At 38.2% G+C, this 27,122-nt stretch overlaps 1 protein-coding gene across 4 annotated transcripts in view; it reads right to left on the reverse strand.

The window, feature by feature from the left end:
- The window catches only part of LOC130915132 (CUB and sushi domain-containing protein 3-like), a 386,272-nt gene that overhangs the window by 214,673 nt on the left and 144,477 nt on the right, over positions 1 to 27,122 (reverse strand). For all 4 annotated transcript variants that reach the window (XM_057834920.1, XM_057834921.1, XM_057834919.1 and 1 more), the window contains exons 19-30: positions 26,626 to 26,742; positions 25,241 to 25,456; positions 23,869 to 24,057; positions 22,519 to 22,688; positions 21,569 to 21,725; positions 17,390 to 17,581; positions 13,723 to 13,849; positions 12,845 to 13,047; positions 7,293 to 7,484; positions 5,983 to 6,121; positions 4,481 to 4,668; positions 3,988 to 4,182 (exon numbers count right to left, since the gene is read on the reverse strand). In XM_057834920.1, coding sequence (XP_057690903.1) covers positions 3,988 to 4,182; positions 4,481 to 4,668; positions 5,983 to 6,121; positions 7,293 to 7,484; positions 12,845 to 13,047; positions 13,723 to 13,849; positions 17,390 to 17,581; positions 21,569 to 21,725; positions 22,519 to 22,688; positions 23,869 to 24,057; positions 25,241 to 25,456; positions 26,626 to 26,742 — 2,085 coding nt within the window. The remainder of the gene's footprint in view (positions 1 to 3,987; positions 4,183 to 4,480; positions 4,669 to 5,982; positions 6,122 to 7,292; positions 7,485 to 12,844; positions 13,048 to 13,722; positions 13,850 to 17,389; positions 17,582 to 21,568; positions 21,726 to 22,518; positions 22,689 to 23,868; positions 24,058 to 25,240; positions 25,457 to 26,625; positions 26,743 to 27,122) is intronic.

The following is a 27,122-nucleotide window of genomic DNA, read 5'->3' on the forward strand; positions in this document are numbered from 1 at the left end:
AATGGGCAAAAATCCCCCAAAGTAGATGTGAGAGGCTGATTAGTCACTACAGAAACCGTTTGGTTGAGGTAATCTCTGCAAAAGGAGGCGCAATATCCTATTAACTGAAGGGGTTCACATACTTTTGCACACATGATATCTGAGTTTTTCTTAAATCAACCACTTTTGTTAAATAAAGAATGACAATATAACTATTTCTTTTGTTTCAGTCCATTATTTGGAATGTCAGTATTGTGGATTTGGGTATAACTTAACATTTAATAAGGTTATTTTAGTTTTTTTTACAAAAAATCTGACCATCGCTGTGGGGTTCACTATGCATTGACAATTAAAAAGAATCTTGCGGAAAAAGGATTTGTTCATGCATAAAGTGGGGTAATTAAGTATTTAGTCAACCACTAATTGTGCAAGTTCTCCCACATGAAAAGATTAGAGAGGCCTGTACTTGTCAACGTGGGCAAACCTCAACCATGAGAGAACGAATGTGGAAAAAAAAAAAAAACAGAAAATCACATTGTTTGATTTGTAAAGAATTTATTTCCAAATTAGAGTGGAAAATAAGTATTTAGTCACCCACAAACAAGCACGATTTCTGGCTGTCAAAGAGGTCTAACTTCTTCTAACGAGGTCTAACGAGGCTTCACTCGTTACCTGTATTGATGGCACCTGTTTTAACTCATTATCGGTATAAAAGACACCTGTCACACTCCAAACTCCACTATGGCCAAGACCAAAGAGCTGTCGAAGGACACCAGAGATAAAATTGTAGACCTGCACCAGGCTGGGAAGACTGAACCTGCAATAGGTAAAACACTTGGTGTAATGAAATCAACTGTGGGAGCAATTGTTAGAAAATGGAAGACATACAAGACCACTGATAATCTCCCTCGATCTGGGGCTCCATGCAAGATCTCACCCCGTGCGTCAAATTATTAAAAGAACGGTGAGCAAAAATCCCAGAACCACACGGGGGGACCTAGTGAATGACCTACAGAGAGCTGGGACCACAGTAACAAGGCTACTATCAGTGACACAATGCGTCACCAGGGACTCAAATCTTGCACTGCCAGACGTGTCCCCCTGCTGAAGAAAGCACACGTCCAGGCCCGTCTGCGGATCGCTAGAGAGCATTTGGATGATCCAAAAGAGGACTGGGAGAATGTGTTATGGACAGATAAAACCAAAATAGAACTTTTTGGTAGAAACACAGGTTCTCGTGTTTGGACAAGAAATAATACTGAATTACAGCCGAAGAACACCAACCCACTGTGAAGCATGGGGGTGGAAACATCATGCTTTGGGGCTGTTTTTCTGCAAAGGGACCAGGACGACTGATCTGTGTAAAGGAAAGAATGAATAAGGCCATGTATCGAGAGATTTTGAGTGAGATTTTCCATCAGCAAGGGCATTGAAGATGAGACGTGGCTGGGTCTTTCAGCATGACAATGATCTCAAACACACAGCCAGGGTAACAAATAGAGGTGTGCAAAATTTCCGATTCTTAAATTATTCGCGATTCGGCCGTGAATGATTCGAGAACGATTCACAAACATCCAAATTCCCATTATTGAAATATGCCAAGTAAAGCGGAAGTACAACACACTCAGCGCGCCGCGCGGTCTTCGGGACGCAATGAGGAACGAAGTGAGAGTAGCTAAACATCATGCTTCTCATTACCCGGCCCCTCGGGTAATGCCAATGCTCAACTCACGGCTCTAGCTCAACTCATGCCATGAGATAAAAAAAAATACAACAACATACCTGACTGCTGCCGAAAAGCTGCTACAAAGTACATCCACATAATGTTACGGTAGATAAAATTTATATAGGACTAGATGCAATATAGATTCGGTAGCGTTAGCAGCACATCTACTAAAAGCTAGATGCGGGCATTAGTAAACGGCCGCCATCTTAAAGCAGTACACTTCCCTGCAAGGCTGTTGTAGCGAACCTTCCAAGCAAACCTAATTAACTTTTTATCTAAAATACACCTAAATTGGTAAAATATTTTAAAATAGTTTTAAAACTTGTCACATGCCGAAAGTAGACAAAAGGGAAATTATGGAATATCGGGAGAAATTTTAACAACATTAACGGTTGATTCACAACATTAAATTAATTGAATGTAGTTTAAAGCTGCTGATACAGAATGGGGATTTGAGTATATTATTTACTGTTATTTTTGTATATTTGTTTACTGCTATATGTTAACTTGATACTGAAATAGTAGTTTGGTTTAGCCTGAGAGTATTTTTGAACAATTTTGGAACTAATGTACAAAACATTAAAAAAAAAAAGGAGGGGGTGCATCAATAATCGTTTTATAATCGAATCAGAGCCTCTGAATTGTAATCGAATCGTTAGGTGCCCAAAGATTCTCAGCTCTAGTAACAAAGGAGTAGCTTCCTAAGAAGCATTTCAAGGTCCTGGAGTGACCTAGCCAGCCTCCAGATCTCAATCCCATAGAAAATCTGTGGAGGGAGTTGAAAGTCCGTGTTGCCCAACGACAGCCCCAAAACATCACTGCTCTAGAGGAGATCTGCATGGGGGAATGAGCCAAAATACCAGCAACAGTATGTAAAAAGCTTGTGAAGAGTTACACAGAACGTTTGGCCTCCGTTATTGCCAACAAAGGGTACATAACAAAGTATTGAGATTAACTTTTGGTATTGACCAAGTACTTATTCTCCACCATGATTTGCAAAGAAATTCTTTAAAAATTCAACAATGTGATTTTCTGTTTTTTTTCCACATTCTGTCTCTCATGGTTGAGGTTTACCCATATTGACAATTACAGGCCTCTCCAATATTTTCAAGTGGGAGAGCTTGCACAATTATTGGTTGACTAAATACTTATTTGCCCTACTGTATATGACCTGAGAATACATATATAGCATATATTAAAGTCATGAGACAGGTGGCAAATGAAAGGGTCAGTGTTTTTTGGATTTAAAATAAAACACATTTCAAACCATAATGAATCAGCCGCATAGTCCAAATCATTCAGACAAATGTGGAATATGGAAATGCCTAAGTACAAAAGAACAAATCAAATATACGAGGGTGGAGTAAGTCCTCAGTAATTTACTACAACAAAGAATGGGTGAGAGTGGTTACCTCGTCCATGCATATAGCTGCACATTTTTTCTATTTATTGGAGCATCAGTGAAGTACCTGCTGAATTATGCAGTTGGACATCTAAAGGCTGTTCATTGATTGGGCAGCTGAGGCTATTAGATTTTAAACTTTGAATTGTCAGTTCAAATTTGGCTTCAAGGTGAAACTACTAAATTGAGTGTCGGTTATAGTTATGAACATATAGCGGTTCAGAGACTGTAAAAGTCATGAAAAGCTTGTAAGTGCCTTCCATGCACAGATGAAAATAAGAGCAAAAAGAGCGGTAAAAAAGAATGAATTAATCTTACGGATATATAAAATAAACTGGGGGGCTTTTTATGATTATTTTAAAGTGTAATGCAGGTGGAAAAACGGTACGAGTGATTAAGTATTTCAGAAGTTCACTTCTGCCCTTGACATTCTGATGTTAAGTGCAGTAAAATGGCAAAAACATACATATACCCGAATTTGCCCTTTCTATCAATTTATTTTTAATATAAAATTAAAGGGGAACACAAAACTAGTAAAAAAATAAAGAAGGCTGCTCAAAATACTATATTTAATCATGCAAATTTCTTAAGCCTCTGATAATTTTTTGATTTATGAAATAACAACATTCTTTCCACTTGAAAGGACATGATAAAAATGCTGTCTTTTCCTGGAAAATCCCATTAGATTAAAAGCAGTTGTGGTGGAGATTTTAAAATCAATATTATCGTACAATTCATGCTATATTTTCCAACCAAAATGTTTTGTTTCATCTCAAGTATGTTTTTGGTTTTGCAGAATTATCAATGTTTTCTGTCAAATGTGCACTTTAATTCATTTATTACACAGAAATCACTCGCAAAGCATTGCATAAGGACCCACCTTGGCAACTTGGCTTGCTTCTATCCCATTCTGGTCTCTTGCTGTTGCCCATGACACACGTCAGCGTAGAATAACCTTGCAGCAGATATCCAGACTCACAATTAAATGTAACCATTGATCCCAGCTTATAGTCAGTGCCCATTTTTGTGCCATTCATCACATTCCCTGGATCAAAACAGGCCTCCCGCAGTTTGGCTGCCAATCAAAAAAGCAAACATTCAGAAGAGGAAGACTGCTGCACCACAGAGAGGTTATAAACATGAAAAAAAATACTGGTTAGCATCACAAGGGACCATTTCATTAAACTAAATTGTGGCGGAAGCATACATCAAGACTCGTAAATACGGATGATAAAAGAGAACTGCAATCAGGAAGAAATATGCAACACATCCAACCTCAAAGGTGCACTGGATCTCAAGCATCTTTATGCATGAGACTAAATACAGCTAAATACAGCATGTACTGTAAATAGAAGCCAACATTTTCACAGTACCTTTGTACTCTAAATGAAAGCCAGTGTAGCTCACAGAGCCATCACTACGAAATGCCAAGTACATGAAGTTGGAGGAGCTCTCAATCTTTTCAGGAAGTTTACTGTCCTGGAAACTGCCAATCAGATGAGTGCTGCTGTCTGGCCCATCATAGATGTACAAGAAATCATAGTTGGGCTCAATACTGAAGCTGCAAGAAAATGAGACAAAATCAGATTAATGTGTCACATTTGCAAAGTTGTAATGCCAATACCACACATGAAATGCAAAACATGAGAAAAATGCTCTTTCTGTGAAAATTCCAGTATCCATGATAATGTGAGGAATGAGTCGGGCAATATTTTCTGTGTCTTCAGACAGAACGATTTTTTAAAAAATGAAATAAAAAAAGGATAACTCCCAGATGAGGTGTAGAGAGATTAAACTGTTGTGACAACGTTGTGGCAGGAAATCTTCCCAGATGGCAGTGGAAATATAGTGTAAAAGATCATCTAATACGGTCGCTTTGTAATTCAAATCACTTACTACAGTGAGAAAAAAAAACAGTGCTATTTTCAAAATAAAGAGCATACTTTAGGGCAAAACTGTTAAGAGCTCCGATATAATTGTATTGGAGTTGAATGCGTTAACTACAATTCAAAACGACATTTACCCTTTCAACTGGCAATCCCAGATCACAAAGCGTGAATGTGCCAAAGCTGATGTTTATTTGTAAAGACGACAGAAAATAAATAAATAAATTAAATAAAACATTTCACTACCACATTGAGCCTTTCATGGAAAAAAATACTCAACAGTTAAGAGGAGGACTGCCCTCAGGCATATCCCTACCCAGTCAGACTTGCAGCTACATGCCTAAAATGTAATTAATAATGTAAAGCCTCTGAGTATCATGCAGCACAGTAAATGAGTTTCACTCATCTCGCACCTCTTCCTGCAATATACAGTATTCATCAGAAGATGCTATTTTACAGCATTTCAGCAAAGTGACTGCAATAATGGCTTTTCAGGCATTTCTCAAACCTAAAAACTGCTTTTTCTCTATCTACCAGCACACCTGGATTCAAATCCAAGTGCACGACTCCACAGACAGGGCTAACTTTGCTCAGTGATGTTACAGCTGGTTCCGTCACAGAGAACAAGCAATTGCAAGGTGCAACCTGTGCTGTGGTGCATTCACTAAGAACTGCATTCAGTTTCAGGTTAGAAAACACACTACATGATTCGAGAAAGCTCTGCTGTGTGAGCTACTGAGCCATGTATGTATATAAAAAACAAATAATAACAAGCTCTCACTTTCTTCCTCATCCAAGGTACTAAAAAGACAATTATTTGAAAACCTCATTCCCCAAAACAGTCTTTAGTGACTGCTAATTAAATCCTGAACTTTAATATGCACAGCAACTGTGACCAAATCCCTTCTGTTTTACATTCCATGCCGACATTTGGGAATACAGTATGTTTTTTGCTGTGATTAAGTAAAAAGTGTGGCAGATTAATATACCTGATAAATGCCAATGAGATGACATAGTCAGAGTGGACAGCAATAAGCCAATCACAGTCTTTACTGTGAGGATAGGGGTGTGGGTAGTTGGGTGACAGGATGAATCCTGAAGATCCCGTCACATTTCCCCCACATGGAGCTTTACAGAAATAAAAAGAAAACAGAGATTGGGATAAGAAATAATTTTAATTTTGCTGTAAATATCTTCCTAACACGGTTACCGTATTTTTCGGACTACAAGTCGCACTTGAGTATAAGTCACACCAGCCATAAATTGCCCAACAAAGAGGATAAAAACATATAAGTTGCGCCGGAGTATAAGTCGCATTTTTGGAGGAAGGTTACTTGATAAAATCCAACTCATAGAACAGATATGTTATATTGAAAGGCAATTTACAATAAAAATACAATAGAGAACAACATGCTGAATAAGTATACAGTATGATACTGTTACATGATGCATGAACAGCGAAATGCGAACATGGCCGGTATGTTAACGTAACATAGCAATTTAGAGTTATTCAGATAACTATAGCATTAAAAACATGCAAACAAGTTTACCAAACCATCAGTATTACTCTAAACCACCAAAATAACATGTAAAATGACATAATAATGTGTTAATAATTTTACACATAAGTCACTCCAGAGTATAAGTCGCACCCCCAGCCAAACTACGGAAAAAAAAGTGTGACTTATAGTCCGAAAAATACGGTAAATATTTTTTTGTTTATGGAGAAGCATTTGTTGAAATATTCAAACTATATTTAAAATTCTGAAATATTTTCCCCTGAGTGACAACACAAGTACTAGTATATGATTCATTCAATACATAGATTTAAGTATAATTACATGAGTCACACTACGTGAACATGCAAAAGCGAGACCAAAGACGTGTCGCTATCAAAGAAGACTTGTTGGCTGTGATTCAGGAACATTTATTTCTTTAGACCTACTTAGTGTAATTATTTCTAATTACATTGTAGAGTACCGCTAATTAGCTGCTAAGCCTGACTGAGACAATGCGTAGGAGCGTGTAGAGTCCTAAAAGTGTAATAGTAATCCATTTGTCCGCCTAAGAGCTAATTACCGTTCATACATACAAAATTATCTTTGTCCAACCAATCAGCGAAAAATAGATGCCGTTCTAACCTGCTAAAATCTAAATATTCCTTTACCTTTTTCACTTTGATCTGCTTCACTTCTGTCCACCCCTCTCTTACTTTTTATGCCACATATCACTTTCTATCACTTTTACTCATCTGTCTTCTCTCTGACTCAAGCAATTCCACCCCTCCCATCTTTCTTACCAATGCAGCTTGGAGGGCTGGGTTGCCAGTAGTATCTATTTTCCACTTGGATGCAGGTGATTTTGCTCTCCCCCTGCAATTCATATCCCGGATCACAAGAGAAGGTCACTGAGTCACTGGGCTCCCGCCCTTCCCCATTGCGACTGCCATTCATGGGAATACCTGGATCCCTGCAGGCAGTGGCAAGAGAGCCTGTAGGGAAGAACACAGACAGACACAAATCAGTTTACACCCTGTGAAAATACTGTTTGTATATAATACAGTTTGTAAATATAGTTTGAGTTGTATTTTTTTTATATTTCAGAATTATGTTACTGTTCAATTTACTGTATTACAACAAAAATAAGAATGTAAAATGCTCAAAAGTCTAACACACTGTATATACAGTAGGGAGGCAGCTGGAGAAAATATTCTTTCCACCTAAGTTTGCTGCTCTTTCCTTTTGTGTTGAAGCAGGATGGTGTGATAGCAACGAGTAGAGAAAACAGGATGGAATATAGCAGTGGAACAAATCTGAAAGTTAGGAAGGATGTGGTTGTGAAGGACGCGAAAGTGGGAATGGACTTTGGAGGATGAGCTAAAGAGAAAGTAGCTGAAATGGTCAAGTGTAAATGAAATTACTGTATTGATCAGTATCAGGATTTCGGTAGCATAGTACAGAGATGAGCAGAGGTGAGAGTTGTAGAACATGCGTAGGCAGCTTTCAATACAGATGTGTGAAGAGGGACAGTAGCTATCGAGTGGTTGCTGGTTAAGGAAAGTGTGTTGCATTTAATTTGTGGTTTGCCTCGTGGGGGTGCTTTCAATTAAAAAAAAAAAAAAACTGTGCCCCTTAAGTGTGTTGCCCAAAGTGTGTTTTTTTTCCCCTTTAGATTAAAAATAATTGAAGTAAATAAAAGTAGTAAAGTGTTAAAAGTTTCAAACAATGGAGAAAAATCTTAAGTACAGTGAAGATTAGGGTTGGGCATCATTTAAAATTAAACGATTCCGGTTCTGATTCTCCATGTTTTCGATTCTGGCTCCGAACAATTCTCGATTCTGATTCTTTTAAGAGGCAGGGTCATAAAAAAAAAAAAAAAAAAAAAAAAAAAAAAAAAGCAGGTTCAAAAAATCTATTTTTTAAAAATTTATCACTTTATATTAATGTCTTAACTTCTTGATTTTTTTTTTTTTAATTATATGAATTTAAAATGTATTACAATTATTATTATTTGTATGAATTTAAAAAATATTATTATTATTATTATTTATGAATATAATTAAGATGGCATTAATGAATTATATGAACTTCTCACAGGTTTATTTTTAAGTTGTATATAAATAGCAGTCTTTGAACTCGAATTTGATGAAGTTTCTTTGCACAGGAGTGTACTTTCACAAAGATATTTATTTTTCAAAAGCTCATGGAGAAAACATTTACTTATATTCTTTTGCCATAGCCCACCTTAGCTGGAAGCTACAATGAGGCATTAGTATAAATTCTTCTATTGATTATAATTTGATGTAGATGAGAAAAATAACAAGGTTTCCCTATTTGTAAAGCCAATTCTGTTGTGTGTACAGGCATATGCAAGGTTTATGTTGTGACAATAACAGTTAGGCCAGTGAGTGGCGCTGTAGAAGTGTGTACGTGTAATGTGGAGAAGAAGAGATGAGAGCGTCTGGCTAGGATGCTTTGTGATATGATGCTTTGTTTTCACTGCTATGAGTTCATTAAAAAAGTAATCGAATGCTTCATACGGCTGCTTCTTTTTAAATAAGCAACACAACAGATTCTAAAACAAAAATCCTTTCAATACTTTTGATTTTAACGGAGGCGTCTACAAATGCCAGCGTGTCTGTCATTTCGCATGTAGTTCTCTTTATGTGTTCTAACGCCGCCAAGTCTGTCATTTTGCATCTAGTTCTATTTACATGTGATATTGACTATTGCCCGACGTAATAATACGATTTTTCGGACTACAAGTCGCACCTGAGTATAAGTCGCACCAGCCATAAAATGCCCAACGAAAAGAAAAAAAAACATACAAGTCGCACCGGAGTATAAGTCTAATTTTTGGGGGAAATTTACTTGATAAAATCCAACACATAGAACAGAAATGTCATCTTGAAAGGCAATTTAATATGAAAATACAATAGAGAACAACATGCTGAATAAGTGTACAGTGTACAGTGCATGAACAACAAAATGCGGATATACTGTCCTCATGCGGACGCTACGGCTCGGTCCTGGCTATTCAGCGGGCTGAACTCCCAAATGACGAGGCTGGACGTCCATATAATTTGCTGAATCAATTTCGTCCTCGATACCAAACAGGTTCGCATTGATGTAAATAAATGATAATTAAGTGCTTTTACACCAATGACATGACACAAACGGTTAGCATGCATTCGCTAGCATTAGTGCATCGTTCAAACAACCACACAACTGGCTCCAAGTGTCCGATCCTGGGTGGAAAACACACAACAACAACAGAAAAGATGATATACACAGGCTTTGCCTCTTTAACGATATTTTACAAGCATAAATAATGAAAGTAGGTTCGCAGCCGTGTTTCTGTCTCGCTAACTCACCCACTCACTCAGAGCTACGTAGCTGTCGGTCTCCTTTTGGCGTGTGAGCGCTGTTCTTCACGTAAACAAGTGCAAGTGCACCCCCACGTGGGTGTGAAAGCGCCTCAAACTAAAAGCATGCATTTCAATACAAATAAGTCAATAATACACTTGAACACATATTGCCAAAGGCAGAACGCGAACGTGGCCATAGCTATTAAGTTATTCAGATAACTATAGCATAAAGAACATGCTAACAAGTTTACCAAACCATTAGTGTCACTCCAAAACACCAAAATAACATGTGAAATGATATCATAATGTGTTAATAATTTAAGTCACTCCTGAGTATAAGTCGCACCCCTAGCCAAACTATGAAAAAAAATGTGATTTATAGTCCGAAAAATACGCTACTATTCCATCCAGCTATCATCAACCGCTTAATCCGGGGTCGGGTTGCTAGGACAGCAGAAGACAGACGTAGTGTATTTTTTTACTTACCCGGTTCTGACGGCGCAGCGTGTCAACTACGTAGCACTCAGCTAGCTTTGCACTTGGCACTAAGGCTATATTGCATGAAGCCAGTCATGCATAATTGGTCGTGCAGCCACTTTTGCATGGTATAGTTGTGTTGAAAATGTTGTAAACTTTTGAGCGCCGCCGCACCGTGTCCATGGTTGTTATTAACCCTTTAAGGTCTGGGCCTATTTTGTCTGATTTTGCATGCCTTTGAAGTTGCCTTTGTATTTCAAAGAAAGAACTGTTTACGATGGCCTGGTTTGGTCCCTTTTTTTGTGACACCTTAAACTTCATGTCCAAACTGTTGTTTCCTTCACTGACCAATTATAAATCGTCATTTTGGGCCCAAAAAGACCAGAAATTCCAAAATCGTTTTGTAAAAATGTTTAATATTGATGTCCAATTGACAACCAAACATGCGTAACGAACCGTTGTGAAACATTGTAATATTTATTAAACATGCTAAGATGAACATTCAACCAAAAAAATTTAGAATAAATAGTCTTATATTTGACAATTCAACATAAACAACAGGTATAGCCATAGGCGTTTTTTGCCTTTATGCATGCTCTAGTCAAAACAGGTTATATACAGCAGACCAAACAGTGAAGAACAGTGAAAAAATATACACCATCTAACACAAAAAGTGTTTAGAGGCCATCTCTTTATGAGTTTAGGTATTGCGGCCCATCACCTGATGAAAACTATGTACACACAATCAAGCTTCTTGAACACACATTTATATACACAAATTGAGAAGACTGATTGTGGGGGAAAAAAATATATAAATAACATTGGAAAAAAAAGTATTTTCAAAAATATTTACAATAAACAAGTTAAATTTTTTTCAGGCATGCCACTCCGAAAAGCAGTTTCGTCCTGGAATTAGACACAGGGCTACATCACACAGCCCACACTTCCATGGGGTGTCCGTCCTCTTTCCACCCTTCCATTTTCATTTCACTTTACTTTCATTGTCACTATAAATGTACATGAAAATAAAGGCAGTATTTATAAAAATAATAAAGTATAAAATAAAAATATATACAGCAATAAATAATAATGGAAATCTATATGTATGAAAATAGAAAGAATACCATAGCTGAATATGTGCTACATCCCTAATCTTCATATAGAAAGAAGAACACCACAAATTATAAATTCCTGCCTGGAATACACACAGTGCACGTATGACTTTGATCTGATATGCACATTTTATTATTATATACACAAACACACACTTATATTGCATCAAAATTAACTTTGTCTTGCAATATCAAAAGAAAATTTCAAAAGAAACTTTTTCAGCATAAAAAAAAAAAAAAAAGTGAGTTGGCTTACCTCTGCTCGTCGATGGCGTCACCCACGTGTTCAAATCCGTCACTATCTTCACTCGAGGACTCTTCCGAAGAAGACGATGATGACGAATTTGGACCATCCTCTTCCTCAAGTTGATCAAAAAGCACAATTGCTTGCGCAAAATTTAGTTTTCCGGTCATTGTCAAAGTCACACAAAGTCGCTCGCTCGATCCAAACGGCCTCGCTTGCCACCTCGCTGCTTCAGAACACTCCTCCCTCTCGTTCGGTGGAACCTCGCACGGCAGTTATATTTATAAAAAAAACGCATTTTGTGCTTCCACTGTGACTTCGAAAGGGTTCGTTTGATTTGTGTTTTTTTCATGGAGCTTCCGTTTTGAAAAAGGACAAGAAATGATGGAAATATAGACATAAACAAATGATCCATGCAGCGTTTTAATGTTTTTTTTGAGAGGACAATAAAACTATAAAACTTAAATGACAATATCTCACGTTTTATTTGGTCGATTGACTTCGAGAGTAAACCGCAACTTCCGCACTTTAAAACGAGACCAACCAACGGCATGTGGGAGACGTAATTAAAACGTGAGGGCGCTTCAAAGACGACGTGCGCTGAGGACGCGCCGGCGCGTCCTTCGACTCTCAAGAGTTAATTAATGCACAAACACACGCTTCTTGTGGCATCTTCTTAGTGGTTTTCGGCAGCATTTTTATCCCGCTCGGCGGGCAGAGCATCGAAACGTGGAATCGAAATTTTAAAATTCGAACAGTTCCGGCAGAACCGGGTCCCATCGAACCTCAGTGCTCGATGCCCAACCCTAGTGAAAATGTACGAAACCTATAAAATATGAATTTATCATTTGTATGTGGGCTTGTGCAGGTGTGATTTTTAAAAATGCAATAAAGACAGAAATATGCTTGCTACTAAAAAATAAGAGCCAATAATGGGAGACTCATCTCTTTGTATGATATCACATAGCATTTTAACTCTTTAAGGCAGTCCTTGCAGACACTACTAGAACACATACTGTTTATCTCAAAATGCTACCATCATAATAAACAATATCACGCATATTGCATTTCTAACAATGCTCACCTCATATTAGGTGATACATTGAGACACATTTAGAGACACATTGTGTTTGTCAGAAGCAAATACTCACTCGAGAAATCAATGGCAAACCCAGATTTGGTGATGTAAAAGTCAGTTTCAAACTGAATGGTGACCACATTGAGAGTTGAGTGAATTCCCTCAGGCAGCAGTGAGCCGCTAACCTCCTTCAGAGACATTTCATTTTCTGGAGGCCCATCCCATACCTTCAGAATATCATGGGATGCCTCAGTGTCGAAAGCAAGAAACTGGAGGCTGTAAGAGGCAGGATAACAATATGGTTATAATTGCTCAAGTGTTGTTATTCACTTTAGAGAAAGCCTCTTTGATTACTCAGTTATAGGATCGATATTAGTTATATCTCATTAGACCTATTGTCTGTGGTACTATTTCATCAGGAAAAAAGTATTGCTTACAAAAAACAAAAAAATAAATAAAAAACAAACTTGCACAACTCCTTCTGACCAGAGAAGCTGAGGTTCAATTGGACCGTGCAAGGTTAGAATTAGGTCAAATGAGAAATCAGTTTTTAGACCATTCTTAGACTTTTAGGCTTTCCTGCTAAGATTTGGTGCAATTGTTTAATATATTCTTGATTAAAAAATACAACAACAGAGACTTTGGATGAACAGTTCCACCCTGATAAATTATGAAACATTGTTTAAATAATGCATGACTGACTCCATGTTTACGCCATCAAACCTGCTACTATAGTCTATTTACAGTAGCTTTATTGATCAAATCTTGAGAATTTTCAGCTCATCCATCAGTGTACACATGTTTACAATATGTGTAATGCTCTATCTTTGTACACCTGCATTGCTTGCTTAAAAACATTATTTTTGTTGTCGCTATATAAGCATCCCAAGATTTTTTTACACAATTACAATCTATGGCCAATTACTGTACTGCATTAGCAACTGGAGTTACCTGACAATATTTCCAGAGGTGACCTCAATGGTCCATGTGCACCTCAGGTTGTTGTCATAAGGAAAGGGATAACCAGGTGAGAGAATGCGCCCTGAAGATTTCCCCTTGAAACTGCCACCACACTCGGCTAAATACACACAGAAACACCAACATAATTAATAAGCATGATGGACTGAGGTTTTTTTCCATACAACGAAGGACAACAGTGCTTAACATAAAAATTATTCTTTTTTTATGCTTGAAGGTAAAGGTGAGGGGTACAAAAGAGTAGCCTTTGGCATTCACAAATACATATTTATAATCTCAACGTGTATGTTAATAATGGCACGGCTGTTATTGTTATCATTATTTTTAAGACAGTACAATGTTCAAGAGAATGTTGGGCTGGGTCTCACATTACAAGCAAGATTATATATATTTTCTCCAAACTTCAGTATCTTTCTACTTATTATAATTGGGCTCTGTATATTAAAGAACAAACAGTGAAATAATTAGTCTGAGAATTGTATTAGATTTCAACAGTCCTTGGAAATGATAAGATTCAAATACTAGGGAAAAATCCATGGCAGGAGCTACTGTGCGGCCCATGGTAATTGGGAGATAAGACTATTTATCATTCAACACAAATAAAAAAAGCTTACAATTAATGATGACCCTTCAGTCATTAGTCAGTAAAGCCTGAGTTATGCATCTGCGTTGCGGTGATGCCGTGGCGACTACGGCGTCAATGAGCATTCGATAGTTCTGCGGCAAGGGAACACGTAGCGCTGTAATTCACCGCCAACCCATTAGAGGGGTTTGGCATTTCGTTTTTATGATTTGGGGGGACTCTTGTCGACTTTCTCTAGTTTTTTTCCGGTTACACAGCAACGTAAATGGAGATGGAACGCTTGAATGTGGATCTTCAGCTCATCAACATTGAACAACAAATGTTGATCATGCTGTAATGTCCGTAACTATGTGCGGGTCCTTTATGAGGCGATCATACTGGGGAGTGGTGATATTGCGGGAAGCGAGTGGAAAGAACGGGAGAAAGCGAACGTTAGCGGTCGCATGTTTCGGCAGCCCGCTATTATTTTGTTATTTGTTTATTTTATTGTTGCCACAAGCCAGCAAGCTGCCAGCAAGTAGAAGCCAGCAAGCTGCCTTGTCCAGCGTTTTGTCCGATTTCTTTGCCATGTCCTACTTCCCAAACTGTGTTGGAAGCCTCGATTGTAAACACGTTATCGTAAAAGCACTGAGGCACTCTCAATCAGGGATAATGTATCAAGTGTGTGAACTGTCTTGTTGAAAATGAAATATCAAAACAACTCTTCTGACACAAAACCTGTGCTTTATTCTTCATGTACCTGAAGTGTGACGTGTAAATAAGTCCCAGACTCACTGCAAATATATGTACACAATAAATAATGAAGTGCACCAACAAAAAATACCACATAAAGTGATCAAAAGCTGGCAGTTTTTTGGCCGACTGGGCTACCGATTCGGGTGGCCATTGGCTTCCAAACACACATAATTGTCTCGGTGGTTCTTACTTTTTATATGCAATCGCTGACCTTGCCATTTGGCAAGCTTTATAATATTTTGACGAGACTTGCTCTTCAATGATACTCCCGTCGACTTGTTCCATTATTGCGTGTAGCAAAACAATGTTTGAAAATGGCTGTGATTTTGCGCTGCACTGGAAACAACAGTCTGAGTGGACAAATTACAGTCCATTTCCACCACGTCACTATGCGCTGACGCCAAACATGTCAAGATTTTCTTGAAGTGCACGAAAGGCACCGGCGGAGGGTTGTAAATCGTGTCTGCCTGTACGGTGCAGGTCTGCCGCAGAAGCATAATTCGGCCTTAAATGCTCAAATTCAATCAGGTTTCTGCAGTATTGGTAAAGACTACAGTGAAGGAAATTCGTTCTTTCAAATGTATGTTTAAAATGTAATCAAACTACATGCAAAGCAAATAAAATAATTCAAGTTACCGTATGTATATCGTGAAGTACTGAATGGGGGGATGACGGGTCTTGCAAATTTAGCACATGCCTTGTGAATTTGTCCTATTTTTCACAATACCTGTGCTGAACTAATCTTTGAATGATTGGCTACAAAACAAGTTATTTGTTGGGTATTTATAATAGTAATAGTTATTTTTCTGGAAATAAATAACGATTGACTTATTCTCTGTATCTGATGATGTTTAAGACCATAAAGAAGAAAAGGTATACACATATGATGTGTCAATTTAGTGTATAGTCAGAATATTCAGAATCCAGGTAATAACTTCATTCTGCCTTCCCAGTATTTAAGCACAGATCATATGAACAGCTCTACACAATACAGTGATCCCTTGTTTTTCACGGTTAATGGGGACCAGAACCCGCCGAGATAAGTGAAAAACCGCACCAAACCAAAGTTCCGGCATCATCACCTTGTCAAGAGTCAAGAATCTGCATTGGACAAGGTGTCAAGAGTCAAGAATCTGCATTGGACTGGCAAGAGTCAAGAATCTGCATTGGACAAGGTGTCAAGAGTCAAGAATCTGCATTGGACAAGGTGATGATGCTGGAACTTTTGTTTGGTGCTGTTCCAGTGAGATTTACAAAGATGACTGCCTGAAGAAAACATCAAAATTCCCTCAGTCCTTGATGATATGGGGCTGTTAAATTTCAATAAATGCACAAGTTTACATTGAAATTTCAGACAAATTTCTTATCCCTTCAACTGAAAATATGTTTGTCATTTTCCAAGACGACAATGCATCATGCCTCAGGGCTAAAACAGTTAAAGAATTCCTTGCAGAAAGACTCATCCAGTCAATGTCATGGCCTGCAAATAGCCCAGATCTCAACCTTATTGAAAACCTGTGGTGGAAAATGAAAAAAATGGGCCACAGCAAGGCGCCGACCTGCAAGGATGATCTGGCAACTGCAATTAAAGAGACTTGGCACCAAATTGATGAAGAATACTCATCAAGTTAATGCCTCAGAGACTGCAAGCTGTCATAAAAGCCAGACGTGGTGCTACTAAATACTAGAGATGTGTTTTGATTGTTATTTCTTTGTTTGTTTCTCATGATTCCATATTTTTTTCCTCAGAATTGAGTGATTCCATATATATATATATTTCCTTGTACTTGCTCTATAAAAGTAACATTTACTGGGAGGGAGTGAGACAGACACTGTGCTATCTGCTAAAGACAGATTATCTGTATTTTTTTTTTTAATTGAAAAAAAAAATCCGCGATGGATTGAGGGCGCAAAGTTGGAAGCGCGAAGTAGCGAGGGATCACTGTATGACAATAATACGCTGCCCACATGCCAAAATAAAAACAAACAGCGTAAGAATAAACAACTGCACATGTGCAAGAGTTAAAAGGATATATTTTATTGATATAAGTTGAGTCAAGGATGACATCTTATACAAATAACTAAAAAACTATATTGTGTACTGTATTTTCTAAAAATAAGCCTTTATATCTTAGTGAAATATAATTTTTTTAAGGTACTGTGTCTTAGTTTAAGTGTGGTGAGATATTTTGATAAGAAATAAGAAATATTCTTGGTAAGATTAAAAGACTTGCAGTGTGTGGCTTTCCTACACTGTGTCTGACCTGAATACAAATACAAATAAAACACTAAGGAGAATGAGCAATAGATGAAAGGTCTTACCGATACATGATGGAAGGCTGTTGTCCCAGGCTCTTCTCTCTCCTGTCATACATTTAAGTATGCCACTTCCATGTAGAGTGTAACCTTGGTCACAGCCATATGATATTGCACTCCCAGCAAAGTGACCCCGGTCACTAACTTTAAAGCCAAATTGTGGCACTCCTGGTTCATCACAATGGGATAGCTCAAAGCCTGAAGGAGTTGGTAAGCAGAGTGAAAATGTCAAACATAACAAGATATATATTTTCAAGGATCTTGTTGTAATTAATTCTGCTTTAGAGCACCATTTCTTATCAATCTCTGTTAAAAGTGACTGATTGCCATTTGACAATCAATTAGCCATCATTATACTTTGCAGTAAATGATTCCTGCAGGACGAATTTGAATGAAAAGGCACAATTTTATAGTAAACCAATATACACTTAAAATGCTATACTTGAAGGTCACCTATCCATCCCGCCATTTATTCATCCTTCTAACATCCATCTTTTTGACACCTCATTTGCATTCAGGTCAGTTACAGCTAACGTTTGCTGACTAAAGGCAGAAAGCTAGACAGACCATAGTAGGCCTGGTAAACAAAGGAAAACAAACAATCACACTAAAAGAACCTAACCAAACATGCATTTTTTGGGAATGTGAGAAGAAGGATCCTTTCTAGGATACCCAAAAAAGCTCAGGGAGAACATTAGAAAGCCAGTGCTGAGTGTTTTTTACTTTAGACTGTAAAAATGTGAGGCAGAGATGGTAACCACTTGAGAGCCATGTTGCAGGAGATCATAGAATAAAGATAAAAATGAAGCCCAAGCAAACACAAATAATGTTGGAGCAAGTCTTTGAACTTGACCATGGCCTCGATATGCATTGCCTATCTTGAAGTACTAAACTTAAGTGTTCTGCCACGCGGTAACAGCGGCCTCATATAAACCCAGCAACGCTGATTTATAACCTCGCCTCGCCATGAGGTCTTTGCCCATGCCAGATGTTATGGTAGAATTACAAGTGTCATGCCCAGTATAAATCTTGAGCAGTTATGGCTCACATTTAGAAAATGACGCCTGCACTTTTGGTAGAAGAAGAGTCAGGAAAACATGTACCCAGATTTCATGTTCAGAGGAAGATTTAAACTCGCCGTATTAGCACTTTCTTTTCATACATCAGGCAACCCTTTCCTGGATGAAAATGACCATTCATTCTGCTTGAAAAGACTGCACTTGAAAAGGTAGAGACTGCACATTTTTACTCTGCTATTCAACATTCTGACATTTTCAATACCGAACTTGATTTTTTTTTTTTTTTTTTTTTTTTAATCCTGTATGATGCTCAGGTGTAATCAGCACAAAAATCAAGAAAAATAAGCAGTTACAATAATAATTTTGAAATTTAATGGACTGCCTTGCCAAGTCTTTTGGAATTACCACAATTTAAAAAAATGCCCTGTACATTTGGTGAAAAAATAGAAGACAAACTAATGTTGTGTCATTTCTTTGTAAAAGCAATACATTAAACACAATTACAACAGCCTTGCACAGACAGCCAGTTAATTAGCAAGAGAAACATACCCCATCTGTTACCGAACCATGGCCATGAACCATTATTTGGGCAAACACCACTACTGGACTACATGCATGGTATATTTACAATACTACTGCACACCAGAACTATTCTTCTCAAGTAAAATAAATGAGTTTAACTGCCCTAATAATGAGCAAAAGAAGATTAGATAATAGCTTCTTAATTGGCTTTTTAAAAGAACTGTGCAGTGAAAAATGATTAACTGGCACAAGAAAGGTTGAGGGTCAATTAAAGGGACGCTCCAGTCATTTTGATGAGTTGATTTTTTGTTTTTTGTTTTAATACATTAAATATGTTTGAAAATAACTGCTGAAAATGCACATAGGTTGAGAGTACTGAATCTCTAAACCAGACATGTCCAAAGTCCGGCCAGGGGGCCAAATGCGGCCCGTGTGTCAAATTTAATCCGCCCCCCAGCCTTTGTCATAAAATTAATAACGTCTGACCCGCACGAAGATTTAATAAATTGGTCAGCAGTACTGCTAGCAGAATATGAAGTAGCTTACGCTCTAAATGCTGCTCCTCATTTACCCACTAAAAGGCAGCAGCACTCTAAGCAACATTATCCCGTGTGATCCTTTACTTTCAATTTTCTAAAATGGCGATAATCAACAAAAAAAAAAAAGTTGACTGCGACGGCCGACGCCTCAACGATAGGTGGAAATTGGACTATTTCTTCACTAAAATACGCAACAACTGTGTCTGCCTCATTTGCAATGAGACAGTCACTCTTTTTAAAGAGTTCAATGTGAGGCGATATTACCAAACAAGACACACTGACATGTACAACAAGATTACAGGGATGATACACGGCAACTTGAAGCTAGTTTAATTTTACAGCAGCAGTATTTTGCAAGAGACCGAGAGTCGTAAGAGAACGCCACAAAGGCTAGTTGCGAGATGGTTGAAATTATTAATTAAAAAAAATAATAAAGCAAATGTGACACACAGAATGGCTTGCTAAAATTTGCTAATATATTGTTCTACGTAAAGAACTTCAGCCAAGGTTGACCCCCCACATTTGTACCACACCAAATCTGGCCCCCTTTGCAAAAAGTTTGGACAGCCCTGCTCTAAACTATAACAAGAAACTACCGTAAAATTTGGACTATATGGCGCATGTGACTGTAAGCCGCCACCCACCCAAATTTGGCACGAAAACAGCATTTGTTCAAAGATAAATCGCACCAGACTATAGATCGCAGCTGTCATCACTGTATTATTTGGTATCTACACCAAAAGGGATTAACCTGTTTTTAATAAATGTTTATGACAGATATCACTTAGGCCCTTTTCACACACATATTTGGGAAAATTCCCATGTAAGGTGACGCGGGATTTACTCGCGTCATTGCTTTCACGCATGTAGAGAGGTCCCGAGAATGACATGGAAAGGACATTTTCACACACTTGTCCCGTGTTCCCCACTGGCGCGATTTTATAACCCGGACATTACGTCATTTTTGGTCAGCATCGGCTGTCACAATGTTGGTCAAATCGTGTTTTGTTCCAGAGTTAGTGTTCCCGACGTTGTAACTGCAGCCAATTCAACCTCATCAGTCGCGATTGCGTGTATTTTTCTTTGCGGGGCAACGACGGCAAGAGGCTCGCTCTCTCCACACGACTCAGGCCCCGCTGTGTAGGAAGGCTCAGGCGCGGGACCGGGTGGAGCCGGCGCAGGTGCAGATCTTGGTGGTAGTAGCAAATACGTATTTAATAAACCCTTGAACGCATCTCTTCCTCGGCTCCACAATCACGTAGCAATTTAATTTAGTCATGTTTTCAGTTTAATTTTGCCATTTCCAGCTTGCTATGTTGATGTTTGTTTACCGCTTTTCGTCTTAGTACAAAAAGAGAGAGGAAGTGACGATCAGCCCGCCATGATATTTACGTCATCAGCCATCATGCTGTGACAGGGAATCTAACGCCTGCTTCCAAGCACACCGCTTCCCAGACATGATACTAAGATGCAACCCGTTAAATGTCCGTGTAATTACTGTGTCAGTCGACCAGAGAAATTGTTTTCGCATACAACTGCTGCACGGTTAAATCCCGCGATATTCCCAATTTTTGGGAGTTTGTGAAAGGGGCTTTAGTGACATCCGGCAAATTCTCTCACTTTTGAATGGATGTAAAAAATCTGAGCCGGACATAAATAGAGTTAGCGACAAAATTTGTTAGATGACACTTTTTGACGTCTGTCATAAGCAGTCATTAATGCCCATGACAGGGTCATGTAATAATTATGACGGTATTATGACGGTCTTATGACGTCGCTGTCAAATAAAGTGTTACCTATTAACCCAAATAAATCAACAAATAAACCGCACTGGACTATAAGCTGCAGGATTCAAAATGAGAGAAAAAAGGAGTGGTTTGTAGTCCGAAAATTACCCTGTGTATCTTGTCAGAGGTGCCAAGAATTTTTGGGCGGGCCTAAAGAGGAGGCAGGCTGACGTCACCTAGAACTCTTAACTTTCTGACCCGGCCCCTACCTTTATCGTTTATTTCACCATCAAGCTGCCCCACCAATTTACAGCCCCTTGTCACCCAAATACATCATCTCTAAAATGTACTGTATGCAACGGATACAACATAACTTACTATAGTATGTAAGGTGAAAACCAGCTGCTGTGCCATCCTGGTCAGAGTAGAATTCCAGCCACATATAGTTTGATGTGCTGGTCAGAGACAAACCTTGCATGGATGTACCAGTGTATGTGCTGAGGAGTGGAGCTGCACCATCTTTACCATCATACACCTGGCCAGAGACAAAGCAACACAATTTTGGATGCAATGTGGCTTAAAAAAAAATTGGAATGGTTACGTTAAATGTTAATGCTGAAAAACAAGGCACACAATTTGGAGAAGGTACTGGCACTGCAAATACTCTGCATTATGTAACAATTGAAAATAAAATAAAATTTCCTAACTGACATGTAAAAAATTGGGACCATAATTCATTTTGTCTGATAGCACTAATCAGCAGGGTTGAATTAACAAGTAAGGTCCTGGAATGTACGGTACAGATATCAATTAAGTTTCAATTTCAACGTAATATTTCCTCTTCTTTAAATAACTCAATTTTATCTTTTTTTTCATTCTGCATGTTGTGTTTTCATGCAGTGGTCTTAGAGAAAACAAAACAAAAAAAAAAAGGGTTGTTTAAGCTGAGCGGTGAGCAGCCTTATAAAAAAAAAAATCTTAAGTGAATAAGAAAGAAATGTCATCGACACAAGTGTATGAAGAGAGACAAAGAGAGTGGGATGACATGCGCAACTGATCACACCATTAGACATCTGCACTACAAAGACGGAGCTCCAGCTGAGATAGAGGGTTATTTGCATCACTTATTTGATCCATCTAGTCATGGTATGACTTCTAAGGCAAAGTATTTCTGCCAAGTACCTTTTCGCTTTGCAAAAAAATCTTCTCCCATTTCCCATCAATAAAAAGCCCTAAACCTGTTTCATTCCATTTGAAAATGACATACACTGATTCAGTAAGGTTTTTGGTTTGTGCCTTTGTGGAAACATATCATCATGTGCCTTTACCTTAAGGATGTCACCTTGTGCAAGTTGAAATGTATTGGCTGTGATGTTGATGCCTTTGCCTCTTTGAACATGAATGCTGTACACACATTCGTGGCTGTTATCATACGGCATTGGATAGTTTGGCGACAAAAGAACACCCTCATTTTTGGAGACTGTCGATCCACATTCGGCTAGGGAAAAAAACATACATGACTGCATCAAAAATAGGTCTTACAATGATAAATAGTCTCATGAGTAATTAACAAGTGCTGTACTCTTTGAGTTTCTCTAGCAGCAACACGATCTACAATGGTCGAGGTATCTTTTGCTAAATGGGGTAGCTAAAATATTATTTTCAAAATTAGTCTCACTATGATGCAATGCAGTTATATATTCCTACTATAATACCTAACACATTGTCAAATTAACTCTCTGACAGTGTCAAAACTTTCTATTTTAAATTATTTTTGTAGCAACTGATATACCACTATAATTTATTAGGAATTAAGACAATTGAGAGAAAGATCATATCAGTGTTTCACTTGCTTTATATATATTTTTGCCAATTAAAAAAAAAAAAAAAAAACATTCTGAAGACTCAAGTTTTATGAGTTGCGTTTAAAGGAAGAAGTTTAATTGGAATCACCGCTGCGCACTGACACATTATGGAAATGTTATTTGCGCTATTATACTGTTAGTGTAAAACTTTGTACTTTCTTACGTTTAGGCTGAAATTGCCTGATGCCAATGCAAATGAGGCAATAATTGCTTTGCTATCTTAACCATTCTGATTGAAGACTTTGAATGGGAACAGAAGCAATATAAAATGTATGGGAGTTTCCTTTATACTATTTTGGTTCTAAGCAGCAAATGTCAATTTTGTCCTTCACACAAGTTATGAATATTTCAAAGTATGAAGCCGATTAAATGAGGAAAATTCAAAAGCTCTCCACTGATATGTATGCCATTGTTTACAGCGCAGACATGTTTAAATGTTCATTGAACTCTAAGCACTTAACTGGTGAGCCAGGAATCAGATTTTGCAATTGCATTTCACGCAAAATAATTCAGGGCGTGATGAGACAGCAAATGACAAACTGCCTTTGCTGAGAAATGTCACCACAGTATCTCAAGAGTCAGCTATTACTGAGTGGGGTGTGTGTATGTGTGTGGGGCGGGTGTCCTTTGTGGCCTATTGCATTTTAATTTATTATATTTTACTAAATAACCAAAAGAGTCACTGTGAAGTCAATTAAGTCGGGGAGAATAATTTTTCAAATGTATAAGCTAACGCTCGCTAAATCAGTACACGAAGCAATACACTGCACGAAATAACACAAAGAGGAAGAGAACAGAATGAATGCAACGTACCCACACACCTTGGCAGAGGGGCACTCCACATACGGCGGCCACCTCCCAGACACACAATCTCCTTTGCCCCCTGCAGCCGATAGCCAGTGTTGCAATGGAACAAAAGGGTATCACCAATACCAAACCTTGAGCCCGCGTGCCAGCCAAAGTGAGGTCTGCCAGGGTCCTGACAGGGCTCAAGGTCATACTCTGAAAATCATGATATTTCATATTTATTTGCAACATTCAAATTTCTCACATCACTGTTTCTACGAGCACACTTTTTAACTGATAATAACTTGTAACTTTAAATTACAGTCATATATGCCTGCTCTTCTTCAAGGACATCGAGCAAGTGCACTTCCATCCTTTATGTCTTTAATGTTATAGGATTGTGTGAAAAGCAGAAAAAGCGTTATACTGTAGAGTCAATTTGCTGGGGAATTCAATTTGCATAGCTTTGCCATTTGTTTTGATGCTGCTGTAATGTTCCTCACATTCTATACAGAATAAAAACTATGCCGGTTTATTGATTATGCCCATCAGATTAAAATGTAACACTCGTGGGATGTTGCCTGACAATGTGCCATATTTTCAAAGGTCATAAAAGGTTATACGCAATTTCTAATAAGGGAATTTATAGATGCTAATTGGAGAGCATGTAAGGACAAATACATGCACACAGGCATAAAGAACACAAAGCTATTCTCACAAAGAACATTTCATGCATATTCATACCCGCATAAGTTATTCTTCACTTCAGTGCACAGCAGGAAAACATTTAGCCAGAATGCCCGAGAAGCAGACCCTCTCTCCTGCTCTTCTTCTTCACTATATACTGTTGCCTTTTCTCCTCTATATTCTCTCCATCAGTCCTCTTCACTCTGGTCATCACCATCTGCCTCCTCTCCTGCCTCTCCATTTTACTCATGCACCTCCACCTCTCTGTACTTAGCCACTCCTTGGTTTAGAAAAAGGGTAGGGGCTCATTAATTCTTATCCCCCCACCACATCCCTCAAGCTCCTCAGTCCTGAGGACAGTGACCCCGCATGGCATGCTTTGATGATCATTCTCATCACAGCCAGACAGCATCTACCTGTGTGACCTTGTCGTCTCTTAATTATACCACTCTGATTGACGTTGCCCGCAGCACAGTCTATTTTAATTCAAATAAGACCTCAAGTTACTTTTTACTAGACATGTTTTAGAGGGGGTTAGCATTTTAATCTCATTATTGATCAGACTAGCTTTTAGCTTTTATACCAGTCATAACTCCACCCATGTTTGAATCTATGCACTCCCATCTTGTGCCTTTCCTTTTTAAAATGTCAACCAAATTATTCCCCATCCCTTTCTGCCTCCTGCAGACAGAATCCTCATGTGCTCCCTCACCTGAGAAGGAGATGTTGAATCCCTGAAGAGATATGGAGAAGTCCGAAATGAAGCGGAGCTGCGCTTTGAAGTTGCCATACAGGCCCGCGTTAACCGAAGCCGGCCTCTCTGAGCCAGTGAGTCGAGCCAGTGGCTGAGCGAAGCTGCCATTTTCAGTTATAAGCAGATAGTCATGATGATCCTCCAAGTGGAAGGAGTGGAAAGTGAATCGCACACCTTGGAGAAGGAAATAAGGCTTGTTACTGGTGTTAAAATGTCATTCAAATTATAGACATGTTCTAACTCCTAAGTCTTTAAAAATACATTTCTTTTCTATACATTAACTTAATGCAGAGGAATAACATGTCATGCCAAGAATATACAATGTTTGAACAAAAATCGTTATTACATAGCCACAACCTTCTTAAAACATGTGAACAAACATTGCTTCATTAGGTACACATAGATCACAGTTGTTCATTTAACTTCAAGAAAGTAGAAACAGTCCCTTCCAGACTTCAAGTGTAGTTTTGCATACCTTGTGCATAATCTCTTAGTTTTACAATGAATCACTTAATACTTGGGATGTCCCTATACGATCACGTGATCGAAATTTAGCCGATCGCGCCATTTTTCAGAGGATCGAGCTTTAATTCATGCTCGTAAAGCTTCTCACTCTCACTGTCCACCCTGCTGCTTTTCTTGGTCAGCAAGCAGCTGGGGTTTGCTACTTAAAAATAACGGTGATTGACAGCTTTGCAGCTTTGATCTGGCGAGGCTCTGTAGCTCTACGATCAAAGGCACAAATGTGTTAATCATTGTTTAGTCAGTCTTCGCATGGCATTACAGGTGATGCAATGAAAAATGTGTGTGCACCAACATTTTATGTGTGTCCACCTTAACAAAAAGGTAAGGCGCACCAGTGCCACAAATGTAAAAAGTAATTGTGGAGCCTTGGCGATATACAGTTTTTAGCTATGTTGATTTTTAACTTTTTAGTGGCTAAAAAGTAACACAATAATCCATAAATACAATTGCACTGCCAAAAGATACAAAAATATATATATATATTTATTTATTTATTTATATTTATTTATATATAATAAATTTTATACTCTGCAACACTCCTGAAAAAAGTGGAAGCGGAAGTACTGTTAAAAGTACAGTACTGTAACATGATTGGAACTTGGGGGGAAAAAAAAAAAACTTTTTTTTTTTTCGGTATCGGATCAGGACTCGGTATCTGCAGATTCTCAAAATCAGGTGACTCTTACTCGGACGCAAAAAAAATGCAATCAGGACATCCCTAATTCCAGAGAAGTGTGCCCTTAATGATCAAGTGAGTATGTACCCGTACAGTATATGGGCATGCAAAAGAATCAATACGCGTGTGGTTTACAACAAACCTTTTCCGTGGCTAACTTCTACAGTCCATGTACAGTTCAAAGAGTTTGGATACAACTCAGGGTAGCCAGGCGAAAGGATGACACCACCAGGCCCTTTGATATCCCCACCACAAGATGCTGAAAAGAAAGAAAAGATAATGAATGATAAATGCTGCTGGGGAAAAAGAAAACTGTAAATGAAGCAATAAATCCCTCACCTGAAGAGAAAGGAGCAATTTGGATGAATAATGCATTTGAGTCACATCACATCCTATCCTACTATTTTATGAGCACCTGTAATTCTGCCAACACAATATTTTTTCTCTACCTTGTTTCAAACCAACCCTCTCTCTACCCAGACTATAAATCATTCATTGATTCTGGAGCCCTCCATATAGTCACCTTTCATAAATTACTTTAAAACTCAAATCTGGTTAGAAAAAAGCATATTGTATTGCATTTACTGACAATTAAATGACAAAAGCATACTTATAGGATTAAATCAGTTTCATTGCAGT

The sequence above is a fragment of the Corythoichthys intestinalis genome, chromosome 4 (genome assembly GCF_030265065.1).
Source record: "Corythoichthys intestinalis isolate RoL2023-P3 chromosome 4, ASM3026506v1, whole genome shotgun sequence".
NCBI lineage: Eukaryota > Metazoa > Chordata > Actinopteri > Syngnathiformes > Syngnathidae > Corythoichthys > Corythoichthys intestinalis.